Below are 16,250 nucleotides of genomic sequence, written 5' to 3'. Positions count from 1 at the left end.
CTTCGAAGGACCTTGAATGGACAAGTGTTATTAACATATAGGGATGAAGACATCAGCAACGAAGACACTGGTAGTGCAACTGTGCAAGGATGTGCTATCACTTTATATAAGTCCATTGCTGACGCTTAACAATCTTGCCGCAATAAAAAGTGTAAGTCAAAAGTGTATTAGCTAACAGACCATGTCATGGGTATTTTCCTTTGATATAGGCCTTCTATAACTACAGTATAATAAAATATTAAACTTTATAATTCAGAACATAGGTCACCAGGCTTACCTGTGAATATACCAACTACTGCCCGACTGTCTAAATTTAGTATAGATCAATAGATAAACTGGGCACATAAAGAACTGTATGATGGCGTATGTATGATTGAGTAACTCATTAGGGTTGTGGTACAGTATAGTACAAGGCAACTGTCTCTTAAATGTAGGAATCAAGCCTCCCCCGAGTTGACACGTGAAAATAATGGAAGCTTTATCAATAATTGATGGTAAAAGGCAGTGGCAGTTGCAACAATTAACTTAATAATCCCCACTGTGGCCTTTCTCCTTGTTATTGTCCTGCAGAAAAAATAGCTCTGTGCCTCCACAAAAAAGGTGCATTAGTAACGATTTTCCACCGGGTCATATAGTAAATTGAGGCTTTCAGCTAAATCAGTTGAAATGTGATAATTTGAAATAATAAAAAAAGAGCAGACTGAGATAAATGGAGTAGACTAATGTTCCCTCGTAGCTTGCAGTTTCGTAACAACGCACATCTCAATGTGTCACACTGATGTATGTGTCCATCACCAGTCATTGGTAATCACATATAGACCTTTCACACTTGTAAACTGATTTTCGACACAGCCATAAGTATTCTACAACGTAACGCATCCCAGTTTATTTCCTTGGGCTCAGCAAGGAAACTCGAAAAGAAGGTCATGACGTTATTGGTGCCAAGCGGTAGGACATGTAGCCTATTTGATTGTACTAAAGCATCTTTGTTATCAATAACCAATCAACCATTAAAGGTGTATTCCGGCTTGAGCTGAGTTCTATGCAGCTGCTGGACAGAGCCACAATCTGTTTGGAGTGATCAATAACAAGGACAATCTAGATAACATCCATCAATCTCCAACCGCTTGTCCCAACCAGCTGACATCGGGCGGGGTACACCCTGGACAGGACGCCAGTCTTTCGCAGGGCACATAGAGACGAACAGAGACAGACAGCCATTCACACCTACGGGAAATTTAGAGTCATCAACTAACCTAACACCTGCATGTATTTGGACTGTGGGAGGAAGCCAAAGAACCCAGAGAGAACCCATGCAGACACAGGGAGAACATGCAAACTCCACACAGAAGGGCCCCAGCCGGGATTCAAACCAGGACACCTTTTGTTGTGAGGCGACAGTGCTAACCACAGTGCCGCCCTAATCTAGATAACATCTAGATTCAAATTTCAGTCTAATTTATTTTGTGAAAGCATTTTTCACTCCAAGGTGAAATCCCATATGATGGTTGGTTGGGTTACAGTGGGACTTGCCATGCCATAGATAGATAAACTATAAATGACCTCCCAGTCCCTCAGAACTGGCAACAAAGCAGAATTCTAATGACTTTGGGGCCAGTTCTATTGAAGTTAATGGGGTGGGAATGGCAAGTCCCACCGTAACCCAACATATCTTGGATGTTTCACCTCTGACTTTTCGTAATAACATCAGCTAACAGGAAGTTAACAAGGACCCAGGCTGTTGCCTATCAATTTAATTAAATTGTCCTTGTCAAGATTGTTCATAGGAAACACGCATTATTCATACCTAAAACAAACACAATTAAGTTTGTTAGTTGGCAGTTTGCCGTGCTTTATATCTTAATATGCAACAAATGGTTTAAGTAGGCTAGAATAGGTTTAAGGTAAAATAGGCTTTCAGATTTGCAATATGGATGTTTAGATTAACTGTGATTGCTATTGCTATTCTGCTTGTCAATCTATGTCAAAATGTTCTACTTTGTTTATCTTTTTAAATGATTTTTTAGATATGTTGTAATTAAATTAAATTTTCACTGCATAAAATGTGAAAACATTGACACGATGTGTATTTTATTTTAATTTGGAAGAGCTAGCAATAAGTGGGCCAATGGGAATGTAAAAACAAACAAAAACATGCAGCTCTTTGAAACGCCATCAGCACTGAATCTCTGAAATACAGGCAAATTAAGAACCCGTGAAGGCAGCATGTCAGACATGATCAGTATCCTAGCAACCACAGACGCCAGCACTCTGCGCCGTCCCGCTGAAGATTCCGTTTTTTAGGTTTTATTTACCGTATACCTAACCTCTTTGCCTACACTGGGGGCATTTAGTCGAGAAGATGGACGTTTCACTCGAGGCACAGACCAAACCGCTTGCTATCTTGTCTGCATTTAGTTATATCCCACCACGACGAAAGGAGCCAAAAGAAATGTCGTACTTTAACAAAGACTCAAAGGTAACCTGTTGGAATTTGAACTTTGTTGCCTGGCATGCTAACGCTAACTAGCTTACATTAGTTAGCTGACTGAAAAATACTTAGATTCACCATTATAGGCTACTGTAATACTACACAGAAAATGGTTCAATGGAATGCCTTCTGGCCACAGAAGAAATGTGTTAAAGTCAAAGCAAAACTTCTGAAAGGAAGCTTAGATTTTAGATACAAATGTGCCTAAAGAATATCCAAAACCAACTGGGGAAACCGGAGAACCTGGAGAAAACCCACGCAGACACGGGGAGAACATGCAAACTCCACACAGAAGGGCCCCAGCCTACTAAAGATATTATCATAGTTACTGGAAGTGTGTCTGTCTCTGTCTTTGTGTCTGTCTCTGTCCATCTGTCCGTCTTTTCTCTCTTTCTCTCTCCTTTTCTTCCTCCCCAACCGGTGCAGACAGATGTCCGTCCTCCACAGAGCTGGGTCTGTCTGACGTTCCTGTCTGTTATAGGGAAGGTTTTTGTTGCCACCGTACTCTACGGGGGAATTGTTGGGTCTATGTAAATCATAAATAAGTCATAGAGTGTGGTCTTTACCTACTCTGTAAAGTGTCCTGAGAGAACGTTTGTTATAATTTGGCACTATAAATAAAATTGAATTGAATTGAATTGAAAAAGATCATGAAACTTTGTCCAAACATTATATTACACTAATGCCATGTGAAGGTCTCTAAATGATTACTTAAAATGCCACTGGTGACCGATCCACCACAGTGCTGTCTGTTGTAATATAACTCTAACCACCTTTGAGAACAGTTTTTGGGATTATTGCCTTTGGTTCCTCTACTACCACTCCCTCCTGCATTGCACTTCCCCTAAGTGGCATAAAAGGATCCCCTTCTGTTTGAAGACAGGCTTCGATTAACTCTCACTAGTTCACTGTCTCTCTATTGGTAGGTCCCAGAAGTCTCCATGTACGACCAAGTGTTCCACCAGGCGGAGGGTTATGATATGAGACTGCACCGAGATGACAGAAGACACTACAAAGGAAGAGGACTAGACATAAACGAGGAGGTAATGACCACTCTTCAGTTACTATTTTGGTTCTTTACTTACTGAAAATCAAGATTTTAACATTGTTGAAATGTTTATACAGTGTTTTTTAATATGCCATATGAATTAAATGAACAGCCTTCACTGCAGTGTACCAATGACAGTCAAGGCTGCACCACTTTATAGGAAACAAATGGTTTGTCACATGGAGAGAAACGGGAGAATGCAGATAAAGCTGCTGTGTAGTGGATCGACAGGGTCGTTCACACTGAGATATGAGGCTCATAGGATAAGTTAATATTCACTGTCAGTGCGGTAAATTAAGCTAAATGAGGCCTGTGACAGTTATTACTGATATCCTGCTATTCCCCAGAAGGGGATGTGGCCTTGGCGATGACGCAATGCTCGTCTGGACTAAACTTCCCTTAGGTCGTCCTATGGGTTGCTGATGAGCTCTTTTTTATGCTTGTTTTGTATGTTAAGAAATTATGACATGGAAAAAAACATCCAGCCCTCCCCGTCGACATTCGGAAGGCAGAAAATCCACACATCTTCCGCAGCAGGCTAAAAATGCATCTCTTTTGACTCCACCTTGGCTATGGTGATGATTTATTTAAAAAAAAAAAAAAAAAGCACTTATATGTAGCACTCTATAGATCGGCTTATTAGAAGCTACCGAACTGGCTCTTCTGGCTTGTAAGCTAATTGTTGAATTCACTTATTGGAAGTCACTTTGGACAAAAGTGTCAGCTAAATGAAATGTACTGATAATGACTTTTGTCACGTTTTCTTGTGATGGAGTCAGGAACAATGTTCCAATCTCAGGAATTAGGTTATTTTAGAGCCGGAGCTGGTCGCCAAAGCGTCCTGTCTGGCTCACAGGGTGAATTCCCAAAGGAGAATCAGTGACAATAGCAGTCACTAATGCCAATTTCTTAATATTCCTGTTTGTCCCCTGGAGGTCACACTGTCCTTATATGAGTAGCAGGCCACATGCTGGATTAGATATAGATCCCACATGCTTACATACAGGCTACACTACACTATCAAGTGCAGGCTACTGTCCATTTAGGAGCTGCTGGTGAAAAATGTTAAAAAGTCGGGGGAAAGAAGTGGACACAGTTTCAGGTCTTCCAGGAAAAATTGACCAACTGATCCACCCCGACCAGAATACAGCAGACAGCAGAAAACTAAGACATATTGCTGAAATCTATACATACATACATATATATATATATATATATATATATAATTCAAGATATCTTAGCTGTTTATTTTGGTAAATAGATTGTTCATTAATTATGGACGTTTTCAGAATGCACACGTACTTGTTGACACCAAATTGGTCTGTATGTGGCCCATGAACTAAAATCAATGCGCTATAGCCTCTTTATTTATCAAAAGGTTGCTTTGCATGAAAAGTGCATTTGAGTAACAGTGCAGGCAAATCTTGCACAGTTGTTTTACAGTAATAGTTAAAGGAGCTCTTTAATTCTTCTCAACAATCAGAGCATAAATATAGCAGAAAACAAATAACCCCTGTGTTAAGACATAGTCACAAAGTCACTCTCCCTCTGTGTTTTGTTTGTTTTGATAGTCGGTCAATGGCTGCAAAATCCGCCCCATATTGTTAGTGTAGCTCCCTCAAACCTATGAATTACAGTTCATCACTTCTTTTCCAGTAATGACGTCAGTGCGCATTGCTTTAGAGCACTGACTGCCTACACACTTGGCACACAAACCACTGTACATTATAAGTATTACCACTCTACTCAATTAATAACACCTTCTAGTGTTTCAGGGTAGCTTATTGTTGCAAATAGATGCTTTGAATACATTTGGCAATATGGCTTTTGGAGTGTTTAACTCTATAGGTGAAAAATGTCATTATATCGTGAAGATTCCAAATTAAAAGAGCGTACATTTCAAAATGTTCCATATTCATATGTCCGTCTTTTTTTATTACCATGTGGTGACTGATATGACATCTAAGTTTTATGACATTTGTTTATGGCTCCTTTTGAAGCCATTTTATCTCCATAGAGGGAATTATTCATGTTGAGAAAACTAGCTCACAGTGAGTTTCTGGGTCAGAGAGGGTGGTGAACAAAGCAGCCACACACACACACACACACACACAGACACAGACACACACAGACACACACACACACACACACACACACACACACACACACACACACACACACACACACACACACACACACACACACACAGACACACAGACACACAGACACACACACACACACACACACACACACACACACACACAGACACACACACACACACACACACACACACACACACACACACACACACACACACACACACACACACACACACACACACTGCTGAGCTTGTAATTGCAGTGAGCTGAGAGGTCGGCTGTCAGCGTTTGCTCCTTGTCTCTGTTCCGGAATTCACATTTGAATATGAATTAAAAACTATTTATTGTATAAACTATTCTGAGCATAATGGGAATGTGCTATTTTCATCCTGTTTTCACCCAGGCTCATGCAAATAGAAACCCACCAGTGAATATGTCGCAGCCATAGGGAGACTGTACTGTCTGTTCTGCAGATAGTTAGCCTGACCTCCCAAAGTCAGAGGCTCCCAGTGTTCAGAAATGTGTTGAAAAAGCTCACTGAGACACACTGTTGCCCTGGGTCATATTGAAAAACACATGTTCTTTATTTTTTTTTCTATTATAACATTGTTGTAAGCTAACAGTTTTATTTGTTGCTGTAATTTTCACTCCTGCTGATATTATACCCTATTACATGTAGTTTCCAAGCAGACATCTTGAATTGTCATAGAAGAAAATGAACAGGTGTAACTAAAGGTTATCATGTCATGAGAGGTTAAATACCTGGATCTCCACATCAGATAGTTGGACCAGTCCCAGCCTGGTCAGATGTGTACATGAACTGATGAAGCCTCTTGGATGAGAGGTGAAACGTCTTCCTAGACAAATAACAGAGTCCAGTTGCTTTTGACTGAAATTGCTTTGGGGACAACGATGACCTGGACAAATGAGAACATTCACAGGGCTTAATCTCCCCGATATATTCCCCTAATCACTCAGCCCAAACCCAGGGTAATGGCCAGACTTAATTTGTTTGTTTTGAACATTTATTCTCTTGTTGTCCTCTCAAACCCAGGAGAAGTCCAGAGCTGTACCAGTGCGCTCCTCTGCAGAATACGGACGCCGCCCTGTTCCCGTTCTCTACCAAACAGGCCGGGAGCACACACGTGTGGCTTGCACAAAAGCTGAATTTTACATGAAAAATGGGATCATATGGAATGTGGCGGAAGGATACGGATCAGTGGCCCCTATTTGAATGCCCAAATCATTTCAGGATGATTTGTGATCTCACAGCGAAAATAAATAAACCAGTGTTGTAGCGTGTAGATATCAGTTTACTTGATAGGAAAAATGTATATAATCAAACATTTCAACCATCATTTAATCAGATGGTATTTGATTGTGGTATATTACTGTATTATATCCTGGTGGTTTGCGAGACAAATAGTTATTTTAGGTGAAATATCATATGTTTAAGGACTAAATATAGAGACGCTGATATTTTCCAAGAAGCTCAAGCTATATTTTCTAGTTTGAGGCTATAATCATTCCATCAGTATGAGCATCATTTAGAGGTTCAGGTTGTACAGAGTTAGACAGTCTATGAATCCAAAAATGCCAGTTATTGAAGCTCGATATTGCACATAATACCAAAGAGAGTCTTGGTGTTCAGATTTCTGCCCTCAGTATAATGGTTTCTTTTATTAAGAGACTGAATGTTCTGGATGATAATGTGGGTTCTTAAATGGACAGGATTTCTCTATGCAATTTACCACTGACAGAGTAGAGTGACGATTTCACATAAACTGTAGCAGTTACAAAGAATTGCTTCAACCAAACGCACCATCAATAATAGGTATATATCACCATACATTGCCTGTTATTCATTTGTCTTGCAGTGTTTTTTTTTTGTTTTCTGTATCTGCATCAAAGACCTTTCTGATTTGCAAGGTCTTGGATTATTTTTGTGCATAAATTCTGAGCCCACACAACTGAGACCAACCTCCTACATAATAGGATTTCTTTGAGCACAGAAACCTCTCATTTGCTTTTAACTTTGTACTCTGGCAGAAATAGACTCTTTATTCTTAGAAATGATACAGTATTTGAATGTGTTTGGTGGTAGAACGACAGTGTTTATTTAAGAGGAGCTCCTTACAGGTGGTGTTTCAAACGGAAAAAAGAGAAAAATAGCTGAGTAAAATGTAAATGTTGATGCATGTAAATTAGTATGTGGACACAAAAGCCTTTGTAAAACAATGTTTTCACACCTCTATCAGCAGATCCATCCTCAGAGATTTCTGCGTGGCCCTGCAGTAAATGTAGCTCATTGCACCATACTGTATTGCATTTGACAGCCTTTTTAATATTATTATAACTCCACGTGTTATGCTATACATATCATTTCTGAATGTTCATAGTGATCCACTCTGATAGTATTCATACATAAAATAAAAGTTTTTAACATTGACAATTGGTAATTGTAAGCCAGAGGGTATATAGATAAATGTGATAATAACATATCATCGTGTTATATTCAAAGAAATGCTTCAACTGTTTGAGAAATACGCTTAGAGAAATGAACTTTCCAGCAGAGTTACATGAAAAGATCAATATCTCACTCTCTATCTATCCATTAAATATGAAGCTGCAGCCAGCTGTTATGTTAACAGACTAGCTTAGCACAAAGACAGGAAACAGCTAGCTCACCAGCAGAATGCACTGAGCTGTAATTAATAAGCTTCCTGAGAGCCCTTTTGCCCGGTTGGAGATGTGTAACCATGGTAACCTAGGCCAACTTCAGCTCTACCAGCATCCTGAGGTAATGCTAAAATGACTGGAAAAGGTAGGCAACTAGTCCAACAGTTACAAGACTCATTTAACCTGATCACTGATTTTTAATATTTAGAAATGTTAATTGAAGCCTTATTGATGTCACAGAGCTGCCTTGGTCGCTGTTCGTTTTTGTTATGAACGTTGTTTTTACTACCACATTGCATCGTGGGATATTTCTACTGTTGTTGTGTCCAGTTTTTGCATGCTGTAGTATTTCACTGGAAATAGTATGCAATCCATATACTATTGTTTTCATACTAAGGTTGTGTGCATACTTATAAATCTCACATATTGTTTTAGCCTACTAAATAGCATGTTAGTATGGAATTTCAGACGCAACCTTGAGCTAAGCTAAGTGGCACATGGCTGGAGTGTTAAATTTAACAGACGGATTATTAGAGTGGTATCAATTTTCTCATTTGACTCTTCACCAGATCACAAATAAGCCTATATCCTAAAATGACAAGACGCCGGTATTACAGCATAAATACAATCTGCCAAATTAAAGAAAATGTTTTATCTTATGATGTAACAAGATTTTGACTGTACTGTGAATGTGAACACATCCTGTGAAAGTTTCAACTGCGATGACACCCACACCGGTGTTTTCAGTTAATCTGGCTGATTAGACCTCTGCTTGGGTTGAAGGTGGGCGGGGCTTTGATGAGAATTTGATTGGAATTTATGAGGTCATAAATGTCCGTCTACCACTAAGAATGGGTGTTCACTCGAACAAACACACAAACAAACACAGAGGATGTCAATTTATTTACAAATGTTTAATGAATAACAAAAGAATGGCAGTGGACACTTTCACACACGTCCCTGTTGGTTTGATTCCAGATGGATTATAAAAAAAAGAAACCTCTACTTTCCTCTTGAATCCACCGACTCTCCAGTCGCACTCAAACATAGCTCCAAGCTATAAGTACAAATCACAGGTTTTGGAAAACTACCCATCACACAGGCGATTTGTTGGCATCAACTGCTGTCTATATGACAATAAACTATTGTAACATCCATTTGCAATTAAATGGAACAAACGCTTCACAGTGCCAGCCAGGCAGCTATAAAAAAAAAAAAAACACAGCTCGGCAGGCAGCTCAGTTTGCTCAAGTATAAGGCTCTGAAGCACTGCAACACTGGCATGGGTAATTAGCTCCACACCAACTACTATTGTACAGATGGGTGACCGTGGTCCTTGAGAGCTGCACTAATTTAGCAAACCTCTCTTTAGTCAGGCACTCCTTTAGACAGTGATGAGACTCCTCGGAGCAAAGTCCTTGTTACACTTGAGATGTGAAAATCCTCCCAAGCGCAGTGTTTAAGGACTGTGGCGGTGCACCCCGGCTCTGCTCTACATTGTGTTGCTAAGGACAAAACTGGTTCTCAACAAATGTCTATCCATTGTACTGCAGGCTGCTGGTAATGGGTTTTAGTTACGGAGCATGAAAAATCACTTCTATGGCCACCGTGTGTGTGTGTGTGATTGTGTTCTCAAGTCTTATTTGTTTGGGTTAGTGTGACTTGCTCAAGGCATCACAGTCCCTTGTGACAGAGATCGAGTCATTTCCGTGTGAACAAAGTAGGTCTTCAGCTCTCCTTTCCCCTTTACGTTAATGATCCCACGACATGAACACATGTACCCTAGTGTTGATAAGATACGACTTGTCTCCTCTGTTACCTGTACGGAAAGAAAGAAACCTGACTGGAGTAAGACGTTTACTGGCACACTGGAAGACATGCACCTGTGTTTTGTAAGAGATCCCACCTGTATTTTTCCCAGTACCCCAGTGGTCTCCATCCTACTGGCCACATTCACGCTGTTTCCCCAGATGTCATACTGAGGTTTCTGGGCCCCGATAACCCCTGCAATCACTGGCCCGTGGTTTATTCCTAGCAAAGCACAGATTTCATGGTTCATTCTTCTAAACAATTACGTCTTATACGCTTTAACTTTTGCTCTCAAATGGGAAAAAAAAGTCAAAATGCTATTATTTGTGCTGTGAAGAAATGTTCTCACCAATTCTGAGTCTAAAGTCGTTAAAGGAGTGTTTGTTGATGACATCTAGCTTCCCAACGAGAGCAAAGGCAAACTCCACCATGGTGCCAATGTGCATGTTCTGTCTGTCATGTTCCTGAGGGAAATGCAGAGGGGGAGGACACAAGTTAAATATGATGAACAATGTTTAGACTCCTATATGCCATTTTCAATTTAACAGTAATAACCTGGGGTCACCGTATTGGGTAATCTATGGGTTTCATGCAGTGGAATTATTACTATTGGTTGTGTCTTAAAAATTAAAACTTACATCTGTTGCATCTCCAATCAAGTTTCCTGATTGTCCACCTCACTAGCTTACTACAGTAATAACTGAGTGTTACCTTGAAGACCAAGGAGCACATCATTAGCTACAGTTACTACTATATTTTCTGGGGTTATGTTAGATTATGTTAGTAAAAGTCCCAATCAGGAATGACACATTCACTGTGTGGGAGCCGGATGCTAGCTACTATATCAGCTAACGTTAGCGGCTTTGTCTTGCGGATTTAGGCAAGTTTACACTCCAGTAACACCAGCCGAACCTGTTAGGCTACCAGGAAGAGTTACATTTCACAAAGTGTTTGGAAATATATATATGAAAGGATATATGATGATACAGTATAAATATGAAAATAAAGCAAAAATCTAAGCCCTGGTGCTTTTCACCAGTTAGCATGTATTAGCTAGCTAGCTATAGCTAATAACTTTGCCTGTGACAGACAAAATGAAGAAGAAGAAGAAGAAGAAGAAGAAGTGCACAGCTAGAATAAGAATCCTGCCTTGTTGTGAAACAAATACTCATCGCTACAAATATAACTGCTTCAATCCCAAAGTGAATTTTTACTTGTGCAAGGTTGTTTTTATTTGCATTACTTGTGCGAGATGGGAAGCATACCTATGTTCCCCGGGTCCTATGTCCCCCGCTTTGTATGTGACCAGAGAACATTGGACCCGGGGAACATAAGGATGACCCTGCAAGATGCAACAGTGTAGACACCAACAGCCACTACTGTCCCTGTTGTGGAAGTCCCAGATACGTTGGAAATGGTTGTGTTTTGGTTCAAAACATCATCACTAAGTTTGGTGAATTTCATTTGACTAACAATTCCAGTACTTGAGGTACAGATTCAGCTGTGATTTAATTCCAATAAATACATCAAATAAAAAACAAATTCACACTGCACATGCTACCACTGTTATTAATGTAAACTGCACTATCTGTCGTGCTAGATCGGAAAGCAGGTGTAGAAGCAGTAATAAAGGGGGGGTGGGATTTTAGCGAACGGTCAATTAGGCAGATTTCCTACCAATCGAGGAGATTTGTTTTTGAAATCAGTGTGTTGCCACATTTCTGTGTGATGATCTCATTTGCTCACAGTGACTACACTGATGTATTCAAATGAGTGTAGTATTGAATCACTGATACTTGAATGTTATGTGAGGCATAGTTTAAGGGGCAACCCACATAACGCTTCCAAATGTATATGGACAGCAAAAAGCACTTTAATGCTGAAGCTTCATCCTGTTTTGTTGAATATTGAATATGAGCTGCCAAAACGGTTTTGGCACTCTGGATTGGGCTGACCACGTGTGAAAAGGCTCTTGTGGTCTTTTAATATGAGCTCAAATGACAGTTGAACAGTAGGGGCTTTAACCTCATAGTCAGTGTGTCACTTTGTATCCAATGTGGAGGAAATATCAAAAACTGTGTAGCTGTCTGTGTATGTCCAGGTCATGCAATGTCAGTGTGTGCATGTGTGTGACACTGAGTGCATGTGTGTAAAAAGCATGCCTGTGCGCACTCTGGTCCTGGTGTCACATTGAGTCCAGTTGCAGCCATGTAGGTGCTACCAATGGTCTTTATCTTCTCCACTCCGCTGAACTTAGGTTTTGACAGCAGCTACGAACACAAAGAATACGGTACATAACATGACATACACAGGAGTGGGAAACAGCTCCCTGGAATACTCCTGGTACATTTGGTACATAATCGCCCAGTGTGAGTGGAGTTTACCTCATCAAAGTCTGCTATGATCTCGTTGAGAAGACGGAGGCACTCCAGTCCTTCCTTATTGACATCAGACTCGGTATAAAACTCTTTAAAGTCTGGGATGGAGGCGAACATCACACACACCGACTCGTAAGACTGATGATAAAGGTCCTGACAACAAGCAAGAAGAAGATAACAGCTGGATGTGTTGTATCGATCGAACACTGGTGAAGGAGAGATAAAGACGAATAGTCTGTGGTTTTCAGAGAGCCCCAACCACAGAGAGAGGATCTATGGGCGGAAAACCGAACACTTATCAGTGACACAGACTCTTTAAATAAATAAAATTAACCTTTCATCATCTCTGTTGGGACACTGCTTCACTGAGGCAGCAAGATAGTAACACCATTCATCACAGGACAGACACGAGTAAGAACAGAGTAAAATGAGATTACTGAGTGCAACCAAAAATGTGTTGCACTGGAATGAGTACAGGAGAAATATGGGAATGGAAAAGTATGTTGTAGGCTACATCAATTGCATGTATGCAGGGAGAGCATCAGAGTATAGAAAGTGAAAAAAGAAAACATGTTTATTAAATTATACTGGGAAATGAGCAGTAAATGATGCATACAATATGTAACTAGCCTGGCAACGTAATGTGACCTACTGTTCAACTGTAGCGCTGAGCGACACATTAGATCATATGAGGCAAGGCTTGGTCCCTTTGAAGAAGGGAAAAAAATTGCTGCCAAGTCGCAAACTTTTTTAAACTACAGCTAAACAGTACGATAAAATGTGTTTCTGAAACCATTGGAGGTGAGAAACAGGGATTAAAGTCACAGAATCTTTATTCACATTTGATGCCTAGTTTCACAGTTTGATCCAAACGTCCTCACCTGCGGTCGTTGCCATCTTGTCAGACTTCGCCTCATTTTCCTCTTACCAAAAAAGGACTTTGATGTTACATTGGGGGGAGGGACATATGGCCGTCTGGCTGACCTGGCCAATGGTTAGCTTTCACTCAAGAGGCCACGCCCCTAATTATTCAGAAACTTTAACCTCCAATAAAATATAAACTAGCCTGGTACAAAAAAAGTTACTCCCTCCTTGTTGTCATGGAGATATGACCTCAACATACAGACTAGCATTGTACCAGGCCTTAAGAAGGTTTAATTATGCTGTGAAAATGGCCTGTTTAACATGGGGGTCAATGAGAAAACGCCTGTTTAACATGGGGGTCAATGAGAAACTGCTCTTTTGTGAAACATCTTCCTAGTGGCCACTCAGCGAACTGCAATTTTTGACACTTCTGTATTGGATCAACCAGGAAGTCCCTGTGGTGGGGGTTTGGGCAGAATTGAATAGACCTACTACCAATCAGGGCAGCAAAATATGTGACATGTGACTTTTCAAATCTGGACTAGGGGGTGATGCTCCTCTCTGATTGGCCCACAAAGGTGTTTAAATGTGAGGGGGGCCAGAGCAAATGAAACATGAGCTCGAAAGATTTGTCTGGTTCACATGTAACAGTTAAAAAATAAATACAAATAAAGATGTGGAGATGTTGAAACTTATATTAATATAATAATTATGTTTCTTACAGATAGTAAAATGTAAAGGTCAATACCAATTTTCTCTCTGTAAAGTAAATATGAAGCTACAGCCAGCGGCCATTTAGCTTAGCATAGCACTAAGACTAGAAACAGCTAGCCTGGCTCTGTCCAAAGGATCCTCATATGGTGAGGGTTTAATTAATACAAAAACCAAAGTGGAAAAACGTGAAGTTGCTGTGGTACTGGTGTCTCTGCTGGTTGCCCGGCAACTTCAGGATGACAACAAGACTGCTCCATGTTTTTGGTCTATTTTACGCTAACCAACTCCTGGCTCCGGCTACATAGTTACAGTACAGACCATATCTTCTAATTGAAAGCACATAAGTATATTTCCCAAGTTGTCAAACTGTTCTTTTTAACTTATTGATATGAATAAATCAAACAAAAATAGAATATGACCATCATCTTTTCTTGGAAATTCACCTCATTTTTCCAGTTGCGCCCCAGGAAGTGTTCGGCGACATGGGCAGGTAAAACGTTCTCCAACAGAACCCGGTTGAGGTTCTCCATAGTTTCGATCTCCTCACACTCCCTCTTGAACTTGTCCCTCCACAGGAAGTCCAACCTACAGTAATATTCATTCTGTTACAGGAGGACACAGAGTAAAGAGACACCTGTGTCATTCACACCCAGCACTCAGCTCCAAAGCTACAGGCCACAGAAGAAACCTACACCAGGATCAAGAACAGAAAAGGATAAGTTGTTATTCTTAACAGATAGTTGCATTCTAATATCTGCACTGGAGGTTCAGTAAATGTGTGTGAGAGTGTTTTTTTTTTTACAGAAAGGCCGTCTGCATTCTCTTCTAATCATTTGCCTCTCAATGGAAAATGTAAAGGACTTTAGGGTGAAACCAAACCAAGTGAAACTAAAAGGCTCTTTTGGTATTCATAGAAAATTAATGTCCCACGATGAAACGGTGTGAGAAGCTCCGCTCTCGTCGCTGAAGGAAATAGTAAGCGGAAAGCACTATTTTGCATAAAACGCTTCTTTTTTAAATTTTTTATTATGTTTGGGTTATTCATGCTCGCAGGAGTTCTATCTATCGGGGTCAAAACAACCCAAGAGTGTGTGTTTGTGCATCAGATGGGGATGAACACACCATCATTATGCTCATATATATCTGAAAGCTCCAGGCTACCTGAGGGCGGGCGCCCACAGTGTGTGAAGATGTATGTGGATGCGCTTTCAATCTCCTGTGAGATATATTTCATGTGTGCAGTTCTGATGATGTATGTGTGCACTGAATATTTTCCCCTTGAGATTAAAGTGGTGCCAATTAGAAGGCTCCAATAGTGTAGGCCCATTCTGCTCTATGTGAGTTACCGCTACAGTGTTGATATCCACAGGCTAAAATAGAAAAATAGACAGGATAGTTAGTCTGAACCGTTTGTGTATGTATACATATGTGTGTGTACAGTTTGAGCACTTGTGTCTCTTGTGGAGAGAGGAATTTCAGAAAGTAGGCCATTTAGAAACCAGCTTGTAAATGAGCTTTGCTCCATCGAGCATCTGTTCTTGAGGGATGAATTACAGATGCATTCGTTCTCCTAACCTGCTTCTCCTCCCTCGGACTAAGTGGCTAGAAGTGATCTCATTAGGGTTGAGGATGAAAATTTTGCAAGGCAAATTTGTTGATAGTATGATAAAAGCATGTATAACGGATGCTCCTCTGTCTTGTGCCTTCATATCTGGCACCCATTTACGTACTTTGAGTGATGCTACTTTTACCTCCTTTTCTGACATTATTTTGAGGATAATCGATGAAGCATTTTATTGCACTAATTTATAACCAAACAGCATCCGGAAGGACACATCCAATTACACCCCCAAGACCTTGATAAAACACAGCCTGAAAAAAGATATGACAGTAAGGAAGAGTTTACAATAAGCAAAATTGTGTTTCCCCAACAAATGCTCCCCTCATTTCTGGTGACAGTGACCCAGAATGAGAACAACACATGGAGCTGTTTGGACCAACTCTCTCAGGGGAGCCCCAGTTTTGGGTACAGAATCTCTGAGGGGATTCTTTCTAACCAGAACATCTGTTTTGGGGTCAGTGATGATAGATGGTACCACACACCAAATCTGTGTCAGCTTTAGATAAGCTCTCATATGAGGCGGAGATGGTACACACAAGAGGAGATT

The 16,250-nt window shown here is 40.4% G+C and overlaps 2 protein-coding genes across 3 annotated transcripts in view; one reads left to right on the top strand and one right to left on the bottom strand.

The window, feature by feature from the left end:
- Positions 1-2,362: 2,362 nt before the first annotated feature.
- Positions 2,363-6,872, top strand: cfap90 (cilia and flagella associated protein 90; the record flags this gene model as incomplete). The annotated part of the gene is made up of 3 exons (XM_083925727.1): positions 2,363-2,479; positions 3,418-3,534; positions 6,693-6,872. 3 exons carry the CDS (start codon positions 2,363-2,365, stop codon positions 6,870-6,872), a joined length of 414 nt encoding a protein of 137 aa, XP_083781853.1.
- Positions 6,873-9,890: 3,018 nt separating this feature from the next.
- The window catches only part of adcy2b (adenylate cyclase 2b (brain)), a gene marked incomplete at its 5' end in the record, with an annotated part of 49,917 nt that continues 43,557 nt past the window's right edge, over positions 9,891-16,250 (bottom strand). For both annotated transcript variants that reach the window (XM_083925725.1, XM_083925724.1), the window contains 6 exons: positions 9,891-10,136; positions 10,224-10,348; positions 10,476-10,590; positions 12,289-12,396; positions 12,511-12,657; positions 14,526-14,684. In XM_083925725.1, the coding sequence (XP_083781851.1) occupies positions 9,984-10,136; positions 10,224-10,348; positions 10,476-10,590; positions 12,289-12,396; positions 12,511-12,657; positions 14,526-14,684 (807 nt within the window). In that variant the 3' untranslated portion in view covers positions 9,891-9,983. The remainder of the gene's footprint in view (positions 10,137-10,223; positions 10,349-10,475; positions 10,591-12,288; positions 12,397-12,510; positions 12,658-14,525; positions 14,685-16,250) is intronic.

The sequence above is a fragment of the Echiichthys vipera genome, assembly GCF_963691815.1.
Source record: "Echiichthys vipera genome assembly, chromosome: 13".
NCBI classification, from domain to species: domain Eukaryota; kingdom Metazoa; phylum Chordata; class Actinopteri; order Perciformes; family Trachinidae; genus Echiichthys; species Echiichthys vipera.
This window is presented reverse-complemented; position numbering and strand designations above follow the sequence as displayed.